Here is a 24,922-nt window from a genome sequence, read left to right as displayed (position 1 = left end):
CTACAAAATGTAGACATCACATAATTTCTGTCACGTACTCGTGATTTACAAAATCTTTACAGTTCTTGCAGTTCTATGGGAAGGCATGCTTTCAAAAATTACTGCATGCAGCTCCCCTTGTGGATAGTTTCCAACTCTTTAGTTATTCACAAAGTTCCTAAACTTTGGTGGAAAACTGCCTACAGTGAGACCAGTGTAAGGAGAGAACGATACCAGTACAAGAGGAAAACACGCATGGCAGTGGTACTAGTCCTTGTGACATGGACGGCCATGGCACACTAAATATAATGTCTCCTCCAAGATCAAATCTTTAAGTACTGGCCAATACCAAGTACCAATCTGATCCATTATTTCTGCTGAACAGTGCAGACTTAGACCATTAGTTTGGGGTCAATGGGCAAAATAATTGAGATAGAATCTGATTTTTATGCCAAAAAAATACAATAAATAAGCAATTTTGCTTTTATTTATGACATGTTACTCTTTGCTTTTGATATCAGATTTTAGTCTTGGGTAAAATCTCAAATACCGATACTCAGTTTTAGCCTGGTATTGACCTGATATCTGATACCAGCATCAATACATCCCCATATAAAATTTATGTATTTCCATATACATTCGTTTATTTTTGTAAATATTTTCATTTTGAATCAATCATTTATTTCTGTATGACAATGAACTGTCAATCAACTTGTCTTGATACGCCCACTAAAGTCGAGTCCTTACTCCCAGGTGTCATTGTTTTAGCCTTTCAGTGTGCTCAGAGCTACATGCAGTGCTTCTCAATTTGGGCCAGTGGAGAAGTCGATTTCTCAGATTACAAGAAAAAGGGCGACTGGGTTGAATGCCAGTTCTATAACCAGCTCCATCCAGGGCACAGCCAAAGGATCCTGTGCATGGTCATTTTATGTAGGAAAGTCCAACAAGAGACAGTAACCATTAAAATGAGCAATTACAAAAATGTTCATGGTCTGGATATTCGTGGATTAGCTAATATCAAATATGCCAGCTCTAGAAGGAATAGTATCAAAAAAGACATTCGTTTGAATATAAACACACAGGACTGTAACTTTAAGGAAACTGAGGACATCCTATCGTCAGAGAGCATTTATTTCTTACTGATCCTTATGAACACATCCGTGACTTAAGGTTAAATTGCATCTGCTGCTATTCTACCTATTGTTAGTCTATTTTTGGTGAAGTCAGCCCTACATGTTATCTACGTATGATGATGGTGAGCAGGAGTGATCGCTCAGAGAGAGGCGTGACTCACAACGGACACTGTGATCAGACTGTGCAACCGTGTGTATATACCCTGAGGTCATACACACACACACAAACACACACACACTCGCAAATATGTGCAGACACACACATACATACTCATGTCATACACTAGGGTCTATAGTGCTATGATCTTACTAACACTCAGTTGAATGGATACAAAACTGAAAAGCTGACACATTAAAACTTCATTCATACGCCACTGAAAGCAAGAATGGTGATTTTGAATGTTTAAAGATCATGCTGCCTTGATTATCATCTTGTGCACCACACTATTTCGTGTGCTCTGTAGACAAAAATGGAACCACAAAGGAAATGTTCACATATGAACATACTAACATCTACATGTTTTTACTCATTCAGAAGCTTCTTTTTTTGGGGGGGATTCCCCCCCCTTTTTTTCTCCCCAATTGTATTACCCCACTCTTCCGAGCCATCCCGGTTGCTGCTCCACCACCTCCACCAATCCAGGGAGGGGGGGGTCACCAGCTGCTTCTTTTCACCTGACAGTGAGGAGTTTCGCCAGGGGGTCGTAGCGCATGGGAGGATCATGCTATTCCCACCAGTTTCCCCTCCCTCCTGAACAGGCGCCCCGACCGACCAGAGGAGGCGCTAGTGCAGCGACCAGGACACATACCCACATCCGGCCTCCCACCCACAGACATGGCCAATTGTGTCTGTAGGGACGCCCGACCAAGCTGGAGGTAACATGGGGATTCAAACCAGCGATCCCCGTGTTGGTAGTCAACAGAATAGCCCGCTACGTTTCCCGGACACCCTGTTCAGAAGCTTTTGTCTAAAGTGACTTATAAGAGAGTCAGCAGTTAACAGATGAATTCCTGTATCAACCTACAGGCACCTTAGAGCAGGAAATAGTAAACATATCAAATCATGTCGTGTCAGTTGCAACTAGTGTAGGTACACATCGGGTAGATCACCAACAGTGTCACAAATGGTGATCAGGTAGATCACCAATATGGACTCCAAGTCACCTGGACAATGCCACAAATAAGTCATTTGACATTTTTGGCATTTAGTGGATTCAAAAAGAATTGAGGCGAGCAAGCAACAAGTCAGGATCATGCTCAAGGAAACTTCTGACAGGACAAATGAATTGTTGATGGACACATCACAATTCCTAAGAAATTGGAAGGTTGTTCTTATTTCCTTGCCTATATGCCTTGTCTCCTATATGTGCATGTGCACACACACACACCCTCACACACACACAAATAACTAATGGGTTTGAACACCTTGCAGTATGTTGACATTTCACAACGAGGCCAAACACATTCAAGATTCAGTGTGAACCTTCCTTCCTGTCTGCCTGACTGTAGCGTGGTGACCTCATAAAAGCCCCCCCCCCCCCAGCATGACAGCTTACACAGGCCAAGGACACAAACACACATATTTTATACATGTACGTAGAAACATAGCGGCCCGCACACTCAACCACACACATACACACACTGGCTTGACATCCTGAAGCGTGAAACTAGTGTTGACATTTCATAAGACACACCAAACACTCTCTCTCTCTCTCTCTCTCTCTCTCTCTCTCTCTCTCTCTCTCTCTCTCTCTCTCTCTCTCTCTCTCTCTCTCTCTCTCTCTCTCTCTCTCTCTCTCTCTCTCTCTCTCTCTCTCTCTCTCTCTCTCTCTCTCTCTCTCTCTCCTTCACACACACACACACACAAACACTAACCTGACACGTGGATAGTGTGTGACGTTTAACAGGGTGTAAAACAACTTGGTAAATGAAGCTTTAAGAACAGAACATTTTCTACTGTGTTCACACTCTGCCTGTTCATCCCTCCTCTTTTTCCTTACATCTATCCATCCATCCACCCCTTGCAGCTGTCATTCTCAATCACTCTAGCACGATGTAAACTGTGTTTGCAGATATTTTACAAATGGTAAAAGATCTTTATCCAAACCAGACTCAACCCCTACCCCAGGGTTACCAGGGTTTGTATCCCAACTCTACCATCACCCATTACCACATGCACCCATCACCCCTAATCCTCTTGGTTATTTGCTTCCATCTTTTTCTGGTGTCTTTTGAGTTGCTTCAATCATGAGGCACTTTGTAAACTCCTGCTTTGGACAGGCACTGTACAAATGTAATCTTCACGACCCTTGTTGTGCCATTTCAAGGCATATTTCATTAACTCCTATACCACCTCATCGATATTCCCCAGAGAGGAACATGTAGATTCAGTAAACAGCAATGGACAACACCATCTATCCTTAGACCCTCAATTTGAACAAGGAAAAACTCCATGGGAAAAATTAATAAATAAATAAAACGACAAGAAAAAAAAAGGGAGCAACCTCATGAAGAGCAACAGATAGTCATGCAGTAGGTGGAAAGTGCACAAGACAGACAATGGCAGACACAATCAAACACTTAATAAAAGCCCTCAATGACTACACTTTGTGATAATGAAACAATGCATAAAATGTAGTGCACACTGTTAAGTGCCCGGAGGATTGCCATGACTTATACACTGGGGAAATTAAACAGACGCTGGCCAAGAGGATGGCACAACACAGTAGAGCTAACACATCAGGCCAGGACTCCGCAGTCTACACCCATCTACAGGCTAGCAGCCACTCTTTCCAAGGATGAGGATGTGCACATCGCTGGTTTCAACGAAGAGTCAAAGAGGCCATCTGTGTGAAGAGGGAACGACCATCCCTGAACCGGAGAGTTTAACAGCACATCCGTCACCATCTTACAATGCTGTGATTGCAACCATTCCCCAATCCTCTGTGAATAGTACACGTGGACATTGTAACTCTAGTTAATGGTCACAACAATTTGCATATGAAACCGATCCTTGTTTTTGGCCGTTATGCAACTGTATTGTTTATAAGGGTGGGGATACCTGCAGTCAGTTGAGACTGAAGAGGTCACTTAGATGAGTGATGAAACGTATCTGTCAATAAACGTGTCCAGATGAACTGATTCAACATTCTGACCGGGTATTGATTTCTGGAAAGAGACATTGCTGTTGATCACAGAAAGTTGAATCAGTTCATCTGGACACAATGTTTATTGACAACCCCGAATTTTGAACTTCTAGTAAAACAGTAGAGGCAATAAGATGACATTCAATAGAATATCATATGTCCAGCGATCTTACTACTCGGTAGCTCCAGTAGCCTTAAATCAGTCAATGGATGATGAGAGATGACGATGTCATTGCTTGCTGTCCGATCACTCCACTCCTTTTTGCAGCATAGGTGCAAATATAAAAGTACATGTGTATTCTGGATGGAGCCAAAAGGACAATAATATCCCTGAAATGCTAACAATGATTTACCGTTTGACACAGTGGTAGTAAAAGTACAAGAGCATACATAAAATAACCCCCACCCCCACCCCCACCCGTGGGGTGGTGATGTGTCTTACTCAGGCTCGGGTCCTCTACCAGAGGCCTGGGAGTTTGCGGGTTCTGTGCAGTATCTTAGTTGTTCCTAAGACGGCAATCTTCTGGACTGAGACCACAGATGTTGTTCTTGAAACCTGCTGGAGCCACTCTCCCCAAGTTTGGGGGTCACAGCCCCTAGTGCTCCTATTACCACTGGGACTACTGTGGACTTCACCTTACACATCTGTTCCAGTTCTTCCATCAGCCGTTGGTACTTCTCTATCTTTTCATGTTCCTTCTTTGATGTTGCATTCAGCTGGGATTGCCACATCCATCACTACTGCTCTCTTCTGCTCCTTGTCAACCACCACTATGTCTGCTTGGTTAGCCAGCACCTGCTTGTCCATCTGGAAGTTGAAATCCCAAAGGATCTTAGCTCTGCTGTTCTCAGCCACCTTTGGAGATGTTTCCCACCTGGACTTGGGGACTTCCAGTCCATATTGGGCACAGATGTTCTTGTACCCTATTCCGGCTATTGAGTTATGCCTCTCAATGTATGCCGTCCCAGCCTGCATCTTACACCCTGATACTGTGCTGGACTGTCTCAGGGGCATCTTTGCACAACCTGCACCTTGGATCCTGTCTGCTGGGATAGACCCCTGCTTCTATGGATCTGGTGTTGAGTACCTGCTCTTGTGCTGCCAATAAAAATACATGCCATTTGGCAAATACTTCTATACATGGTTGTATACAGTCTCACAGAGGTATCAATTTTCAGCACAGGATAATTGTGCTCTTATCCTGTGCTGAAAATTGATACCTTTGTGAGACTGTGTACAACTTCATTATAATTCTGTTAGCCTCTCTCAATGTAATTTGTAAACTCAACAGTCATTGTACGTTGTCCGTCTTGGTAGAGAGATCCCTCCTCTGTTGCTTTCCCTGAGGTTTCTTCCTATTTTTTCTCCAAGTTGAAGTTTTTTTTTGTTTTTTAGGAAGTTGTTGCTTATCCGATGCGAGGGTCTAAGGACAGGATGTTATGTTGCTGTAAAGCCCCTTGAGGCAAATTTGTAATTTGTGATATTGAGCTATACAAATAAAATTGACTTGACTTGACTCCTTCCCTCAACGGGGTTTAACCCTCAAATCCAGGAAATATTAGTGCCATTGAGCTGTGCAGTACATGGAAGGAAACCAGCACACTACCAAGAAATGAAGAAGACTATAGGATTTTCCTATAGGAATTTCAGATCCCTGGATCTTTTGATTTGTCTTAGTCAAGCATCGAAAATCTCATATTGTTCCATCCATCCATCCATTATCCAAACCACTTATCCTGCTCTCAGGGTCACAGGGATGCCGGAGCCTATCCCAGCAGCCATTGGGTGGCAGGTGGGGAGACACCCTGGACACGCCGCCAGGCCATCACGAGGACTTCTATTAGGTTTTCTGACACATTCTGCATGATCATACAGCCAAAATTTGCATAATTGAAAGAACTTTTTAGTTTGGACACGTCACTCATGGTGAAGTGTGGTCTAGATCCTACTGCATGAATCCTTTTTATTCTAAGTCATCATCATCATGACTCATTTTCATTTTAAATAGCTATTTAAACACAACAGCCATCTGAATTTTTCATTTCACAGGCATCATACGCCTGTCTTTGTACTGTCCCAAATTCGTCAGCACCTGCACAAATGATGTACATACCAAGAAACTGAAAATTCACATATACACTCACTGGCCACTTTATTAGGTAGACCTTGCTAGTACCGGGTTGGACCCCCTTTTGCCTTCAGAACTGCCTTAATCCTTCGTGGCATAGATTCAACAAGGTACTGGAAACATTCCTCAGAGAGTTTGGTCCATATTGACATGATAGCATCACGCAGTTGCTGCAGATTTGTCGGCTGCACATCCATGATGCGAATCTCCCGGTCCACCACATCCCAAAGGTGCTCTATTGGATTGAGATCTGGTGACTGTGGAGGCCATTTGAGTACAGTGAACTCATTGTCATGTTCAAGAAACCAGTCTGAGATGATTCGAGCTTTATGACATGGCGCGTTATCCTGCTGGAAGTAGCCATCAGAAGATGGGAACACTGTGGTCATAAAGGGATGGACATGGTCAGCAACAATACTCAGGTAGGCTGTGGTGTTGACACGATGCTCAATTGGTACTAAGGGCCCCAAAGTGTGCCAAGAAAATATCCCCCACACCATTACACCACCACCACCAGCCTGAACCGTTGATACAAGGCAGGATGGATCCATGCTTTCATGTTGTTGATGCCAAATTCTGACCCTACCATCCGAATGTCGCAGCAGAAATCGAGACTCATCAGACCAGGCAACGTTTTTCCAATCTTCTATTGTCCAATTTTGGTGAGCCTGTGCGAATTGTAGCCTCAGTTTCCTGTTCTTAGCTGACAGGAGTGGTACCCGGTGTGGTCTTCTGCTGCTGTAGCCCATCTGCCTCAAGGTTCGACGTGTTGTGTGTTCAGAGATGCTCTTCTGCATACCTCGGTTGTAATGAGTGGTTATTTGAGTTACTGTTGCCTTTCTATCAGCTTGAACCAGTCTGGCCATTCTCCTCTGACCTCTGGCATCAACGAGGCATTTTCGCCCACAGAACTGCTGCTCACTGGATATTTTCTCTTTTTCGGACCATTCTCTGTAAACCCTAGAGATGGTTGTGCGTGAAAATCCCAGTAGATCAGCAGTTTCTGAAATACTCAGACCAGCCCATCTGGCACCAACAACCATGCCACGTTCAAAGTCACGTAAATCACCTTTCTTCCCCATTCTGATGCTCGGTTTGAACTGCAGCAGATCGTCTTGACCATGTCTACATGCCTAAATGCATTGAGTTGCTGCCATGTGATTGGCTGATTAGAAATTTGCGTTAACGAGCAGTTGGACAGGTGTGCCTAATAAAGTGGCCGGTGAGTGTAGACATGACAAGAAAGAAGTGTATTTCATTTCGGTTTGAGAGTTTCCAGTTAGTTTTCTTCCTCTACACTTCAGCTCTCACACACACACACAAACACACACACACACACACACACACACACACACACACACACACACACACAGAGTAATACAAATGGTGCTGACATGCAGCCAGTCATGGTTCTCTGTGCCTGGCAGCTAATGAGGAGGCCCTGACCTCCTCATGTTGGCCCTGACCTGACACCTACATATATCCTTCTTCACATCCACCTGCACGCATGTACATAAGTACACATGCACACAACATGTAGACGTATCAACACACAAACAAATCAGGGAGGCATCAGACCTACACAGATTGAGTGAGGGCACAACTACGTTGGAAAAGGATAAATCATGGTGGTTGAAATTGATATATGTGTGTGAGTATGTGTTTATATGGTGTGTGTGTGTGTGTGTGTGTGTGTGTCTTACAGCATACACGATCATGTCATATCACATCATAAACATGTTCTTAACTAAAATGAAGGCACTGACTGGTGTGTGTGGTGTATGTGTGTGTGTGTGTGTGTGTGTGTGTGTGTGTGTGTGTGTGTGTGTGTGTGTGTGTGTGTGTGTGTGTGTGTGTGTGTGTGTGTGTGTGTGTGTGTGTGTGTGTGTGTATTAATACTCCCCTTAAGGCTAGGAACTTGCTAGGTCACACCGCTTCAACAAAAACACACACGCTACCCTGATCTCTGACAACCAATACAATTGATCTCTCTCTCTCCCTCTCTCTCTCCCTCTCTCTCTCCCTCTCCCTCTCTCAACAAGAATGACAACAATACTGCTTGCACGTCCACAGACATACACGTGGTCGGTGGGGCAGTGTGCTGCTTAGTGAGACTCTCATTTCCACTTCTCGCTAAACCTTTAATCCCGCAGTGAGGGAGGAAAGGCACAACCTGACATTTTCTTCTTCACACACACACATACACACACATACACACACACACACACACACACACACACACACACACACACACACACACACACACACACACACACACACACACACACACAATAATGCCCCAACACAGGCATGCAAAACACACAGGCATACAAATATATGCATAAATATACACATATACTTGTGCAAACACCCTCCCACCCACACACACACACACACACACACACACACACACTCACACAGATAAAAAATTGATGTGTGTGAGGTGTTTGCTGTTTCGTTTGTATTCAGGTATGTTATGTTGCTTACTAGAACAGTATCTAAAACATGTTAGTCAATTTGTATGCACCACCTCACATGACAGTAATACAGAATTTTGTCAATGTACATTCTCTAATACCTTGAAATGTGAAATAAAGTTGGTTTGATTTTTTATTCATTGCAAATACATTTGTATTCACTTGGAGCGTTATTTATGCACGGCATTACAATAAAAGTCAGAAAAGTTGATGATAAAGTGAATCTATATCATGAAAAACAATGAAGGCTCTGCCATAACCAAGCGCATCCTCGTCACCATTTACATTTTGAATTTGCAGAAGAGAGAGAGAGCAAATTAGCTCCTTCACACCTGGAGGGATCCGGTCGGTGCTCCCATCTTATCTTTTTTTTTTGGTGGGGGGCAGAGAGAGAGAGACAGAGAGAGACAGAGAGACAGAGAGAGACGGAGAGACAGAAAGAGAGAGGAGAAAGCCCCGCCACCGGTTCCCCTAGTAGCATCTGCCTGTGGTTTTTAATCATAGAATTATGTGGCCTGTTACGATGGTTTTAACTCTGATATCCGACCCTGAACCAGCCAACAGATTATTGACCCCTCTGATCTATGACTCACGCTGTCCAGCCACATGCAGTCAGATTGAACTCATCCTAGAATACACAACACACATCAGCTTGGGCAGGCTGGCACACCGACGGACTGTATTTTTTCAGGTGAAACAATCTGAATGATAATTGGCATGAAGATAAAAGAGAGCTCTCATGATACTGCTGCTTGTTTGAGCCACTGCATAAACCACGTTTTGTTTTGTTTTTTGCCCAATTGTCAATTCCCATCCCTGTACTGTCATTACCAATTTAAATGGCATTCAATCTTTTCCCATGCACAAAAAACATTTGCAAATGATTTATTAATGTATTGTACTTATTGTAATCATTTATGATTATATAATTATTTATATTTATGCTATTTTTGCACCTATTTTTATGCATTTCATGTATGGATAAATCACCCATCTCGGCACGTCAAATGAAATTGATTTTGCAGTTTAGGGCTTTCAAAAGCTATTTTTGTGGAATTAGGTAAAGTATAATATCAGATTAAAATATATTGCAATCACATTGATAAACGTATCAGCAACTTGGGTCATTGCACCAAAAGGTTTTGGTTTTTGCTGACTGGACATGTCTAGTTTGAGTCATTTGCCTTTTAAACCAGCACCCCCATTCACACATACTGTAGAGCGGATTCATGTAGTTCTCTTATGGGATTATATGCTGATCAACAGTGGATACTAGTTGGCCAGCGGTCAAAGGGGCTGTCATTAATCTACTAAATCACCAACCGGATAAATAGGATATGATAGGATATTAATCATTCTCCATTCCAAACACAGAGGGAAGGTGGGATGTGGGATGGAGTAGGGGTAAACAAAATAAGAATCAGGCAACGATAGACTAACACAGATAAATAAACAGACAGGTGGATAGACAGACAGAGAGGCTATAGAAAATTAAACTAATAGAGACGAGATGGTGGCAGATAGACAACAACATGGACAGACAGATGCCAAGTTATAGAGGGGGCAACAACAAAGAAGACAAATGAGGAGAGAATTATGGACGTTAAAAATCAGTAAAAAAATAGAATGACATAAGAATAAAAAAGAGAACATAACAGAGAAGAAGATACATACATACATACATACATACATACATACATACATACATACGTGTGTGTGTGTGTGTGTGTATATATATATATATATATATATATATATATATATATATATATATACAGATATAGCGGAAGAGAAAGACAGTGGGCGTGTGAGCCATGTGATAGAGTTAATGAAAATCCCCTTTCTCAATGAGGCCTCACCCATTTGTAAACTCAAACCCAGCATTCATCCATCACTCCATCTATCCATCTCTCTCTCTCTGTCTCACTCACTCTCCACATCCTCCACTCATTCTCTGACTACTAATCCACAGTCAATCTTAATCCCTAAACCTACCTTCACCCACAAACACACACACGCACACACACACACACAGACACACAACGCATAGACATACACACCAGTACCCTTTTACACTTACACACAGACACACATTTGGATTAATAAATACGGAAACACAAGCACAAACATAAACACACAGTAGATCCCCTGATTAAAAGATATCTGAACCATACACTGCATACTAGATCTAAACCAACAACCACAATACCAACATTCAAACTGTTACGGTTTGCACACCTAAAGCGACAAAAAATTTCAACCAATGTCGATGCACTTCCATCTATCGTGCAGAGAAAAAAAATGAACTCAATAATGACACACGCACACGCACACACACACACGCACACACACACACACACACACACACACACACACACACACACACACACACACACACACACAAACACCTCTAGCAAACGTACACATTGATCCAATACTTGTACCATGACAGCTGCAAAGAAATGTATATATTAGAAACATGTCTTTTCTCATTCTTTTTAATATCTGTGGATATGAATTACTGCCCTTCACTGCTTGTGTATTTTAACAAGCCTGTGCGAGAGTCTGGGAGGGTTGCAGTTGGGGTCATGTTGTTGCAGAGCACACAATCAAGCACTTGTCACACTATTCAGCCAAAGTCTTCCATTGAAGAGTTCTAGCATACACAACCCTTTAGTACACAGTTGATTGAGTACTGCAACACAGAGGCCGATAGACACCACACAAGCGAATGCGTAGGATAGTTTTGTTTCCCTTAGGCTAGTGGGCTCCACTGACAAATGGGGTCACTGCCAACAGCCCATGCTGAGAAGTTGGCCTACGTGGGTCAGTGAGTGTTTGAAACGCACACTGCAGCTCATTGCCATACTCCAAAAACACCTGCCAAGTATTTCTAAAAGCATCTTAACCGGTTAAAATAGCGCTTCTCAGAAAAACACTGCAAACAAACAACTCCTTCCAAAAAAGGATGGGAAAGTCAAAGAGGTGTGACCATGGTAAAAAATCCCTTATTTAAAGCGTCTCTGAGTCATAACTATTTGGACAACTCCAGCAGGATTCTCCTCGAGTGGTAGATGAATTTGGATAACCACCGTCAGCCCCGTGGTCCAGGCCGGTAACTTCCCATTTCTCTCTCCCTCAGGAACTTCTCCCCGCTGCTTTTAACCGATAACTTGTGACTGCAACCCAATGGATTCCAAAGATTTTATAAGAAAACAAAATCCTGGGAACTCTTGAACTAAAATTGAAACTACCGTTCAATACCATTGGCGCAATTTTGTCATTGCAACTCAATCAACAACACTAATGAGAAAATCCAATAAGTTAAAACTTTAATAGGCTCAATGAACAAATTCTCTATAAGTGTACATTGGTCAAATCTTCCCATTGGCACAGGCTGAAGCTGTGTTAGAGTCTCATCCCAGTATCCATGGATCCTGCACCAGTCAACATGATGGACTGGTCCACGATCTATTAGGTCCCAACAGTTTATAATCTGGTGAGTTACATTCACCTTAATTTACTCTTTAATGATATATTCTAATAGCTCAGCCCATCAGCTAAGGTCAATTCACTTGTTTCCAAAGCAGTTACACAGACTTAAGGTTTGTTGAAAATGTTGATGATTATTTGATGGCCTGGCGGCCTGTCCAGGGTGTCTCCCCGCCTGCCTGCCGCCCAATGACTGCTGGGATAGGCTCCAGCATCTCCGCGACCCAGAGAGCAGGATAAGCGGCTTGGATAATGGCTGGATGGATGAAAGATAAAGACTCTTGATTAAAGAAAATAATTGAACTAAGTAAGGATGCGTGGAAAACAAGTGAAATTGGTTAATGTCCACTAGTGCTGCACGATTAATCTAATTGCAATCGCGATGTCAGCCGATGCAATTATATAACCACAAAAGATTGCGATTTAATTAAATAATAAAATGTGCGTGCATGTGTGTGTGTGTGTGTGTGTGTGTGTGTGTGTGTGTGTGTGTGAACCTCTGTTTGTGTGCAGTGTGCATATCTACACCCATAATTAAGAGCTGACCAATCAGTCTCTGTTTAGGCAGTGAAGCATGGGCAGTCTAAGGTCACATGACTATCCGGTGTGCTGTGTGCAGACCAGAAAGAAGGAAAAAATGGATACCGATGATACCGAGCAGGTTAACGCTGATGAACTGGTAGCAAGAGGAAAAAAAACGCGACCTGTATTATATGCCGATATTTTGGATTCAAGCTCAGCAATACTGAGCAGAAAGAGGTACTGTGTACATGTCGCGGCAACACAACAAATTCGCATTATTTGTATATTTATACATTTGTTTATTATATCGCAATCGCAACATTGTCCACAATAATCGCAATATGACTTTTTCACCAAATCGTGCAGCACTAATGTCCACTCCACAGTATAGTCAGATTGATTGGTTTATTCGGCCCTGTGATGGCCTGGTGGCCTGTCCAGGGTGTCTCCCCGCCTGCCGCCCAATGACTGCTGGGATAGGCTCCAGCGCCCCGCGAGCCTGAGTAGGATAAGCGGTTTGGATAATGGATGGCTGGATGATTGGTTTATTTATTCGGACGGACACTCTGTGGTATACAGATATGAGACCACATTTTCATGCAGTCAGGATTTCAGCACCATCATCAGCGGTGAGGAGGCAGCATGCTGTATGTTACAATAACTAATTGTTTTTTTCTTTGTCTCGTACGTCATCTCTTACATGACATCAGCGGCCTGATGGCTCAAAAGAGAATAGTTGACAGGGTTGGTTTGTTTTTTATTCAAAGTGCACATTTTAACCATAGATTTCACTGACTGCTGCCCCGCTCCTCCAGCTGACAGTATTACCGAGATCAGCTGATGCAGTTTGGCTTGCATGAAAACTTGCGTTGTCTTGTGCCCTGATGGTACATGAGAGTGGAAGTGTTTGTGTGCATTTGCAAGGATCCAAACAGGAATCCAGCAATGCCAAAAGATGAAAAACATGAACGTGTCAGCCCGTTATTAAGCAACATTTCTCACAAGTACACATCTGGTTAACTCCAACTTTGACAAGCAATAGGAAATTGATGAAGCGACAGTTATAGGTGTAACAATATTGATCAGTGTTATGACCTACAGGCCCCGTAAGCGGCTTTCCCATCTACTTTGTACATGGTTTATCCTCCCCGCTGCTTTTGACGCATAACGTGTAATTCCATCCATATGGGTTTAGATGATTTGAAATGAGAAAATTAATTCCAGGAACTCAAAGCACGTTTCAGTAGCCTTCTAAGCGGTTAAAAGATGGGTTTACAGTATGTGCTTCCTCTCAAAACCAGACTGTAAAACAGTGAAACTTAAGTGTGAATAGAATCAAATAATTATTCACATACTGATTAAAATAAACCAGATTTTAAAGTGGGAGGGGGGCTCACTTACTAAAAAAAGGGGGGGGCATTAAACATAAAACTAATACCCTGTTTGAACTGAATGGACAGCTCTCTTTAAATATAGAAGTAAAGAAGTAAAGAAAGAAAAGAAAAGAAAAGAAAAGAAAAGAAAAGAAAAGAAAAGAAAAGAAAAGAAAAGAAAAGAAAAGAAAAGAAAAGAAAAGAAAAGAAAAGAAAAGAAAGAGCACTCCGGTTGTGTCTGACCCTGGCAGGCTTAGAGGAAGTACCACAAATCAAGTCCCTGCTCATTCTCAATGTCTCTTCAATGAGCCCCTCTGCTAGCCCACACACCAGAGATGGCATGAATCGAATAAAGCTTGACACCCACACACACACACACACACACACACACTGTTATGAGTGATGAGTGTGGACTTGAAGAGCGTGAATAATCCCCATCTGTTAAGGGAGGATGCTATGTTTCTCTCCCTCTGTCTCTCACCCACTCACTGACTTTCTCTCTCTCTGTCCCTCTGTCTCTCACTGACTCTCTCTCTCTCACACACACACACTCACACACTCATTCAATTCCAAAAGACTAAGACTGTCCCTTCTCAGCCTTAAGAGGAAAAGGCAAATGCTTGCGCTGCAGGGTCAGGTCCTCTGGGGACAGTGCTAAAAGCAAACACTCATAGGATTATGTGTGCCAAAAAATATTTCTGTGGCTCTTCCCCCTATACTGTCTAAAATGAAATGAATTCAGGCTAAGTGAACTGAACACGTGGGTAATCACTCTCTCTCTCTCTCTCTCTCTCTCACACACACACACATACACACACACACACACACACACACACACACACACACACTTCACCAGGACCTCTTTTTGTTTTACCTCTGCTGGATTGAAGCTCTATTTGAGCATTACCCTGCCCAAGTTTTCACCATTTTAACCGGCACTTTGTCCATTAAAGATGTCGTCATTTGGTAAATCATAGTGATTTTAGGTCTGCAAAAGACCACTTTTTCTTTTCTGTCATTAGCTCAACATCTCTATCCGTGACTACTTCCTGATCATATACGCTTACATATATCTACCATAGCTTTTGCAAGGGCAGACAGCGACTCTTCAGCTACCAACAACTGTTTACATTAGACACTTCATTTGCATTTTCTAGTCTGTAGTGATGCTGCTAATATTCACCATTCACTTCCAATTAAGTTGTGTTTGCAATTAATGCCTAGCCAAACCTGTTGTTCAAAGCACCAAGTAACTGAAATGGGACAGTAAACGTAGAAATAAGAAAGTTGTTAGCTGCTGCAAAGTGTGCTAAAACAGCTTTTGAAAGATGTCCTTCTATTTTCTTAAATCTTTGAAAATTTGGAATTTCTTTTGTGGCAACCATCTTACCTTAAAGGGACAGTTCACCCCAAAATCAAAAATACATGTTTTTCCTCTTGCCTGTAGTGCTATTTATCCATCGTTTTTGGTGTGAGTTGCCGAGTTTTGCAGATATCAGCCATAGAGATGTCTGCCTTCTATTGAATACAATGGAACTGGATGGCACTTGGCTTGTGCTGCTCAAAGTGCCAAAAAATACATTTGCAAAACTTAACAGCAGTGTTTCTTTCCAGAAATCATGACCCGGCTACTCAAGACAATCCACAATTCTTGTTGTCAGCAGTTTCATGTAGATGTACTTCGGTCTAAGAAAATAGTTCCTACATGAACCTGCTCACAACAAGGTCTGTGGATTATCTCGAGTAACCGGGTATTGATTTATTGAAAGAGACATTGCTGTTGATCAAAGAAAGTTGAATCAGTTCATCTGGACACAATGTTTAGTGAGAGAAACGTTTCATCACTCATCTAAGTGACCTCTTCAGTCTCAACTGACTGCAGGTATCCCCACCCTTATAAACAATACAGTGGCATAACGACCAAAAACAAGGATCAGTTTCATATACAAATTGCCGTGACCATTAACTAGAGTTATAATGGCCATGTTACTCACAGAGGATTGGGGAATGGTTGCAATCACAGCATTGTAAGATGGCAACTGATGTACTCTTAGCCCCCCCCCCTTGGTTCAGGGGTGGTCGTTCCCTCTTCACATAGGGGATACATGCAGTCAGTTAAGACTGAAGAGGTCACTTAGATGAGTGATGAAACATTTCTCAATAAACATCCAAAGGAGTTGAATCAAGTGCAACTGGACTTGGTATATATTCATGAAGACGTTTCGCCTCTCATCCAAGAGGCTTCCTCAGTTCGTGCCTTTCTGACTAGACCAAGCTAGTCTGACTGGCTGGTGATGAGACTCAGAATCAGAAAGACGAGCGTTGGTAAACATCGGGACACAAAGAGCCATGGACATCTATAGCTCTGACAACGACTCCAAGAGGATAAATTCTGAGTCTCATCACCAGCCAGTCAGACTAGCTTGGTCTAGTCAGAAAGGCACGAACTGAAGAAGCCTCTTGGATGAGAGGCGAAACGTCTTCACGGATATATACCAAGTCCAGTTGCACTTGATTCAACTCCTTTGGATAACCATGACCTGGATGAATGAGAACATTCACAGACTTCTCAATAAACACTGTGTCCAGATGAACTGATTCAATTTTCCGTAATTTTCTTACCTGGATTATTGAGCACGCATAAAGACATTGCTGTTGAGGTTTTTAAATGTATTTTTTTGGCACTTTGAGCAACACACACCGAATACCATCGAGTTCCATTGTATTGGAGAGAAGGCAGCCATCTCTATGGCTGATATCTCCAGAACTCGACAACTCACACCAAAACGATCAAGATGGATAAATAGCACACTACAGGTAGGAGGAAAAAACATGTATTTTTGATTTTGGGGTGAACTGTCCTTTTAAAAGCTCGCTGGCAGGTCAGTCTCTAAACGCTTCACCCAACTGTCAGTAGGTGGAGATCTGCGATTGTCTGGTATCACCAGACTACTTCAAAGCAAACACTACAGGAAATATCTGCGAAGCCTGTCAGACACAGGTCTGCCAGAGAGGGCACGGTAGCACAACCCACACGCAGGCTATTAGCAATATTCAAATTTGACAATATTTTTGGGCTAAATATATAGCTTTGGCAGCTCCCTTCTTTTTCATATCATGTGTGCGTAGCTAGAAATAACATGTATTAAAACATTAAATGAAATGTTGCTCAGCTTCAACCAGTATGCCAGACACTGTAGCCCCAAGATAAATATTCACTGCTCAGATTTTCTTTTTATACAGCTATATCTACTATGAATCATATACCATATTATCATTAACAATAATAGTAATTATTATAAGAGTAATAATAACAATACTGGAGGCAGACGCACTCAAGCTTAAACTATCCAGCACACGTCTGTTTCCAGCGGTCAATAAAGATGATATGTTGCAGGTCTCTGGTAGCAGTGACAGGTGGAGTGGATGCATGACTGATGTGTGGAGCGAGTGTAGGGGGTCAAAAGATAGCAGATAGGGCTCCTCCGTTTCTGACAATCACAGCTGATTACAGAAAGCTCAAAGACAATGATAGAGAGAAAAAAGAGACAGAAAAAAGACAGAAAATAAGGCGTCCACCGACTGACTCTCTTTTCCAGCATTCGTTCTCATTCGATAGGCTTTTAATTTGTTTCAGTACCCTAAAATGATTACATTTATTACATTTTGATACTGAATAAATACATTCCAATTATTCTGATTATATTGTTGGGGGCACTGGAATTAAAAAGTGCTGCCCATGATCTGTGTGTAAACTGTGATCATGAAAGATATATGTATGACCATGAAGACAAACTGGTGTCTACCATTTAGACTTTCTTTCTTTCTCTGTCTGTCTCTGCGTTTGTGTCTGCCTGTGTCTCTTTCTCTGCTTCGGTCTCTGATGACATGAAATGCTGTTGCAACACATAGCAGAATGACCTCAGGTGGACACATCGCAGTCTTCGTTTGTTTGTGTTTATGTTTGTGAGTGTAAGCGTGCATGCATGCATCTGTGTTTGCATGTGACAGCTAAATAACGAAGCATGATACATCCCCAAATAGTGTCAGGGAAAGCCCTCTGATGCAACACACGCATCTAGCCAATGCCAATCACACAAAGGTGGTGTGTCTGACTATGGCGGGTAATCCACCACTTGATGACAGTGTGCAACTACCAGGTAGCACCACAGTGAAAGCCTGCAAAGCTCTTCAAAATCTGATCTGTAAAGCAAGCAGGTAACACACAGCCCTGTAGGAGTGCAAACACAGCAAAAACAGAGCAGAGGTGACAAAATTACGGCTAAATAAGCTCAACCCACCACATCCTGGTATGTCCATTTTAAATCATTCAAGGTGTTTTACAGACATAACAGAGCTTTGTCCAAACACTGATCGGTAACATGCTGCAAACCTGCTGCTAATGTGCTGCTAGCATGCTGATCTATGCCACAACCAAGCCCACTGTCATGTGCATTTAACATAGTCGGACTGGTATGAGCTAAGAGAATATTTAACTATCCCTTTATATACCTGAATGAATACCTAGAATATTTATCTGAACCCCTTTCACACAACAACAACAAGCATTGAAGTTTAGTGATATATACTTCTCCCTTGTATTCCACTTCTGTGACCATCAAAACAAGCACACAAAGCAGCATAACACAGCCAGGCACACACACATGCCAGCAAATCCATGTTTATCCCTGTACATTTGCATTCTTCGATAGAGCATGCACATTTAATTAACACAGGCAGGTGAAGGACAGACAAATGGAAAAGTATAGAAAGGAAAATACACAGTACACACAGAAATTAACAGTGGATAAATACATTTAGGTGTCAGTAAATAAAATAACATCATGTCTCTGGAGTCTGCTTTTCTATACTCCTGTATATTTGGCATACTGTTGTTTATTCTGTTTTCCGCTTCTCTGTCTAAAAGCAGCGCAAGACAGCAAGGCACACACACACACACATACACATACACACACACACACACACACACACACACACACACACACACACACACACATATATATATATATATACACACATGCCAGTAAATCCAAGTTTATCTGCATCTTTGTCCATATAGTCCAGTCCTACTCACCAGCTCCTGGTTGGTAGAGTTGGAGTCATCTCCAGGGAAGGGGATGTAGATGGCTAAGGCCACACAGTTGGCAAATATAGACAGCAGTATAAAGATATCAAAGGGTCTGCAGGAAAACACATGCTGTTAAGGAACGCAAGTATCATCAAAGTGGGACATTTCTAAAGTGACATAATAACACTATTGTTTTAATGGGTAGGAGGAATAACAATGATTCTTTTTCTCTGTGCAATTATTTCAAATTGTGATACAAAGCTGAGATTCATGCTCTTGTGCTGCCTCCAGCTCGGCCAGGTATCACAGGTAACATAACTGCAGTGTCTTGGGGCCAAGAGGGTAAATGTGTCTTGCCATTGCATTTAACATCTTCTATAGGTGGTGGGGCGCCTGCATGCACAGCTGCAGAGGATGCACGTGGTAGCCCTCAACCACCCTCCTAAACCAGCACAAGAGTTGTGCAATGGCAGAGCCTTAGGAGTCCAAGGAATTGGACAGGTGAAAAGGAGAGAAAATCCATCAATCTCCCATCAGTTACCTAGCCATCCTTCTTCTATTCTTCTATCCATCCATCTATCCACCAACTCATTTATCTATAATCAAATTCGATTTCAGCCTTTTTTTCTCCAGCCTACAGGTCACTTCCATTCCAATAATTAAATTAAATTAGAGATCATTCATCCTTACTAATTAACTGACTCCTCCATCCATCCACGTACTATTTGAACATCCACTTATCATCCATCTGTCAATTCATCTATCTAATTGCCACTCCATCCATTGCTTTCCCTTCACCAGTACACCCATGTATATAATCCATCCAGACATCCAGCCATTCCCTAATTCGTCCATCTATTGAAGCACCTCTTTTTGTCACCACCCACACTTCCAAAGGATACTTCCACTCCACCAGGCTGATGCAGGCTCTGCGGATGGGGTTGTTGAGGGTGAGGCAGAACAGAGCCCTGGGCGGCCTGCTATTAGTAGACCCTCCCTGCTTCTTACTCTTGGCATACTGCTGTCTCTTCCTTTGATACAGTGAGCCCACAGGTGCTGCCCCACCGCCCGTGGGCACTGATGGCCGCGAGCTCATGCTGGGTGTGGTTGTCTCGCCCTGGGCTTGGCGAGCAGCATTGATGGCAGCATGCCAGGCAAGGACAGGGTTGATGCCAGAACCAACACCACCAGAACCACCTCCCTGAGCACTGCTGCTGACCCCAAGGAGGCCAAGGGAGGAGCCCACGGGCTTGCCGGAGCTGGCCGGGGCCTGCGTGGGTTCTGATTGGTGGAGCTGATGTAGTTTGGAGGGGCTTTCTGACCAGAATGTGGAGGTGCCACCAGAGGGAGCCGCTCTGGTGTTGCTGGCATACCGTGCCCCTTGAGAGGGAGAGAGAAGAATAAGAAAAACATTTATAAAGTTACCAGCAAAACTGTGTGTGTGTGTGTGTGTGTGTGTGTGTGTGTGTGTGTGTGTGTGTGTGTGTGTGTGTGTGTGTGTGTGTGTGTGTGTGTGTGTGTGTGTGTGTGTGTGTGTGTGTGTTTTCCAACGGGTGTGGAATAGACAGCGAGAGGGATGGAGGGAGAAAGAGGGAGCAAAATAAAATGGGGAACAAGAACTGGAGAGAGAATGAGTGGGAAAATATAAAAGACATCAAGGGCATGTGCATGTTTGACTGCATGTGAAAGATGGAATGAACAGAGACATATAATGCAAGAAGAAATGAGAGGGGCAGAGGTGAAGAGAGAGAAGATGGGAAGACAGGGCACTGAGAAGAGAAGTGAGAGCAGGACAGATGGGATGAATGAAAAAGACAGAGAGAGAGAAGCGGATAGAGTCATTAAAATCAATGTGAACCGTGAGTGAAAGACAATGCCCTTGACAGTCTCTGCTGCTCAATGCAACTCTGCAGCAGCAACAGTGTCTCATCACACTCCACTCACACTCCCAACTAACCAGCACTTCAGCTACCATGTCAGCTATTTCTGATTTCCCAACAGAAATAAAAGCAATGTCGATGAATAGGAAGAGACTGAGTGTGTGTGTGTATGGGGGGGGGTGCCCTTGCTCAGCCAGTCAGTGACAGGATGAAGAGAGTAAAATATGTACAGGTAGAACTTCTTATGGGTGAGGGAAAAAAGTCATATCCGAGAATCAAATCAAGACAGAGGTTGCGATCAACGTCTTATTTAAATGTCGAGCACCGTTGCTTTCATTCTATCACACAATATGGGGGCGGAGAAAAGACTACTATCTCCTTTACTTATTGTATTTACAGCCTAATTGAACACAAGATCCTCAACAACGGCTCCATAATTGTAGATACCGATTGCCTCTTCTCTGTAGTGAGTCTGTCGACCACAGCCGTCGGCGCAAAACTCTTTCCTGTCTTTTCGACAAATCTACCTGCACCCTGACCTGTATATACCCCCCCACACACACACACACATACATATATATATATATATATGTGTGTGTGTGTGTGTGTGTGTTCAATTGTCAGAAAAAAACGTTATATATATATATATATATATATATATATATATATATATATATATATATATATATATGAAATTGGCCAGATACGCACTTAAACTAAAAAAGAATGCGTCAATCCATAGCACATTACAATGCTAAATCCCCCAAAACGCACCTCAAAAACTATTGGAAAAAATAACCTGTCAGAGGACAAGCCAACATCAATTTCCCAAACGGAGCTTGTTCAGGTGTCACTGAGAACGATTTCTGGTTAAAAAATAATAATTTCCAAACGTTGACCAAACCCAAAAAAAATCAATAACATAAAACCAAAAAACAACTGGAACCCTATTAAAAAGTAGACATAAGCAAGCACACAATGAATTAAACCGGCGTGGCATCTGCGCGCGGGGGGTCTCAGCCGCTTCCCGACGTTTCGCACAACGGATCTTTTTTTTTTTACCTTCAGACTGTTCATCTGCCTCTTGCATCCTCGAATCCACATTGAAGAAAAGATGTTTTAAATCCAGCTCATTTTTGGAGAAAAACAAAAACAACATCGAAAGGTGCCGATGCACGGGTGTACATGGAGCCGTTCGTGTGAATTAGAAAGTATTTCCCCCACGTACGATCCCTGAGAGAAGCGCCAAACATTTCGCCACATCCGGGTGTCTGGCTGCCGATCTCCAACAGGTCCAACTACACAGACGCTCACATGCGCTGAGCGACCGTCACTCGTCAATACACGGCCGGAAGCCCGCCGGTGCCGTGAATGGACTGGGTTTGACATCACTGCGACGGGCCACTGCTGTGGATAGAGTTAAACCAATGCTGCTGTACTGATTTCTTTCTCTTTCTCTTTTTTTCTTTTGCCTTCTTTTACGGTCTTCCTTTTTTCTCTCTCTCTCCAATTAAACTCATTCCGAACTACGCAAACTGGGTCTACAGCGAAGCAATAAAACCAACTCCCTGTAAATTGAAAATAGAAATAGAAATAAAATAAACATAGGTGACAGCAAATTGCCCAGTGATGGCCCGGAGGCCTGTCCAGGGTGTCTCCCCACCTGCCGCCCAATGACTGCTGGGATAGGCTCCAGCATCCCCGCGACCCTGACAGCAGGATAAGCGGTTTGGATAAAGGATGGATGGATAGCAAGTTGGTATCGTTGCCAGCTAGTATTGCTTTAGGCACTTGTTATTTGCCCAGTTTCGTCTATTCGTGATGTCTGTGGAATATCTTCAATTAGCTTATTTACGAACAAACTATACAGTTTCAAAACTTTATCCACTCGTCCAGTGGGTTCGCGGGAGCTACGTGTGAAACACGGGACACCACCTGTCGTGAGTCCTGCAGGATGAGAGACGACAGCAAACAGCCCACGGATGTATAGCCTAGTGTGTGAATTATTTGGTCTGTGTTATGCGAGCCATCTAAATGCTGGCGTCTGTCTGGTTAATTATCGAAATGTGTTGCAATTAATGTGTGCATGACATTGTAGCGTAGCAGTATTGTAGGGTCTTGGTCTTGTAGTGCACACAAACAATGAAGCATCATTACAGAAAGTTGAATCAGTTCATCTGGACACAATGTTTATTGAGAGAGAAACGTTCCATCACTCATCTAAGTGACCTCTTCAGTCTCAACTGATTGCAGGTACCCCCACCCTTATATGCAACTGTATTGTTTATAAGGGTGGGGTACCTGCAGTCAGTTGAGACTGAAGAGGTCACATAGATGAGTGATGAAACGTTTCTCTCTCAATAAACGTTGTGTCCAGATGAATTGATTCAACTTTCTGCGATTTTCTTACCTGGATTATTGAACAAGCACAAAGACAAACGAAGCATCATGCCATTACCTATAATATATACGATGGATAACTTAACCTATCGGGCCAAAAAGCTTCGGGCTTAAATTTTTAAGATAGTGTAATGTGAATGGATAACTAGACACGTTGGTCCTTGATTGAGGTGACGGACACTTTAGTGGACTGGTTAAAGTTGTCGCTTGTGGAGCGGGAAACACGGGTTCGCGTCCCGGCTGTGGCGGTTCCCAGACTGCCCCCCCCCCCCGAATTCGCTACAACAGTATTCAGAGGTCAGACATAGTGACTACTCACTAATACACTAACAAACCAATCTATCCCACGTTTCTTTCTATATTTTAAATGAGTCCACAAGGATCCCCTTTCTTGCTACAACAAAAGTGAAAAAGAAACACGGATTACCTTAGAATGAATGACATTATGGAGAAGCTATTAATGTAGGCCAAGTCTGCAGATTGTCCACGTTTAACAAGAGATGAGGGCAAGCAGGAATGTTTGTCGCTGTACTCATTTTCCCTTTGTTTGTTTGTTTTTTAAGTGATGATAAATCAATTTAATGATGTATTTATCCTATCAAGAAAATGACAACCCCTTCATCGATCGTCAAGTCCTCTGCATATAAGCACAAACAAAAACAAACAAACAAACAACAGCTCTATTCAAGAGCTCTCTCGATCAAATCAACTTACCCCGCAGGGGTCTTCCCCTTATTATGAACGGCATTCTGTCACCTGGCTCTCCTCTGAGGCCTCATAGCGCCGTTTTCAACCCTCATTCCGCGACGAATCGAGAGGAAATGAATTGCTGGTGCTCTGTTGAGAGGTTACCAGTGATTGGATTACCTGTGTCTACAGAGGATAACTGTTTCACAGAGGCAGGTAATCCTCCAATTATAATCCCTGCTTCACTGTTCCCTAAGCGCAGTTAGGTAGACTAGTCAGACAACTGCAGTTGAAGTGTTCTATGTCATCGATAATGTAGTATATGGTCTTATTTAGAGGTCATGATCTATTGACCGTGATTTTGAACCAAAATTGTTCATATCCCCCCACATATTTGCATCAACCAGTCAGTTCGTTTTTTCCACTTAGACTCGTTTTTTATAGTTAAACGTGTGCATTTATGCTTACACGTTCACAGATCGCGTGAATTCACTCAAGCAAGAGGCTGGTTATACGTCAAAACCTAAACTGAAATGTAACAAAACGTTTGGAATGAAATGAGCTGATTCTGTATGGCTAAAAAAAAACAACCCAAAAACGATTGCATTGACATAG

General features: G+C 42.7%; 1 protein-coding gene across 1 annotated transcript in view; it reads right to left on the bottom strand.

Annotated features, from left to right (window-relative positions):
* The window catches only part of cacna1db (calcium channel, voltage-dependent, L type, alpha 1D subunit, b), a 212,252-nt gene extending 187,884 nt beyond the window's left edge, over positions 1-24,368 (bottom strand). Inside the window, exons 1-3 of the mRNA XM_056275518.1 lie at positions 24,335-24,368; positions 20,243-20,720; positions 19,347-19,452 (exon numbers count right to left, since the gene is read on the bottom strand). Of these exons, the coding sequence (XP_056131493.1) occupies positions 19,347-19,452; positions 20,243-20,720; positions 24,335-24,368 (618 nt within the window). The remainder of the gene's footprint in view (positions 1-19,346; positions 19,453-20,242; positions 20,721-24,334) is intronic.
* Between the last annotated feature and the right edge of the window lie 554 nt (positions 24,369-24,922).

Source organism: Lampris incognitus, chromosome 2, assembly GCF_029633865.1.
Source record: "Lampris incognitus isolate fLamInc1 chromosome 2, fLamInc1.hap2, whole genome shotgun sequence".
NCBI classification, from domain to species: Eukaryota; Metazoa; Chordata; class Actinopteri; order Lampriformes; family Lampridae; genus Lampris; species Lampris incognitus.
Note: the sequence above shows the minus strand (reverse complement) of the source record. Positions and strands in the feature narration are given on the sequence as shown.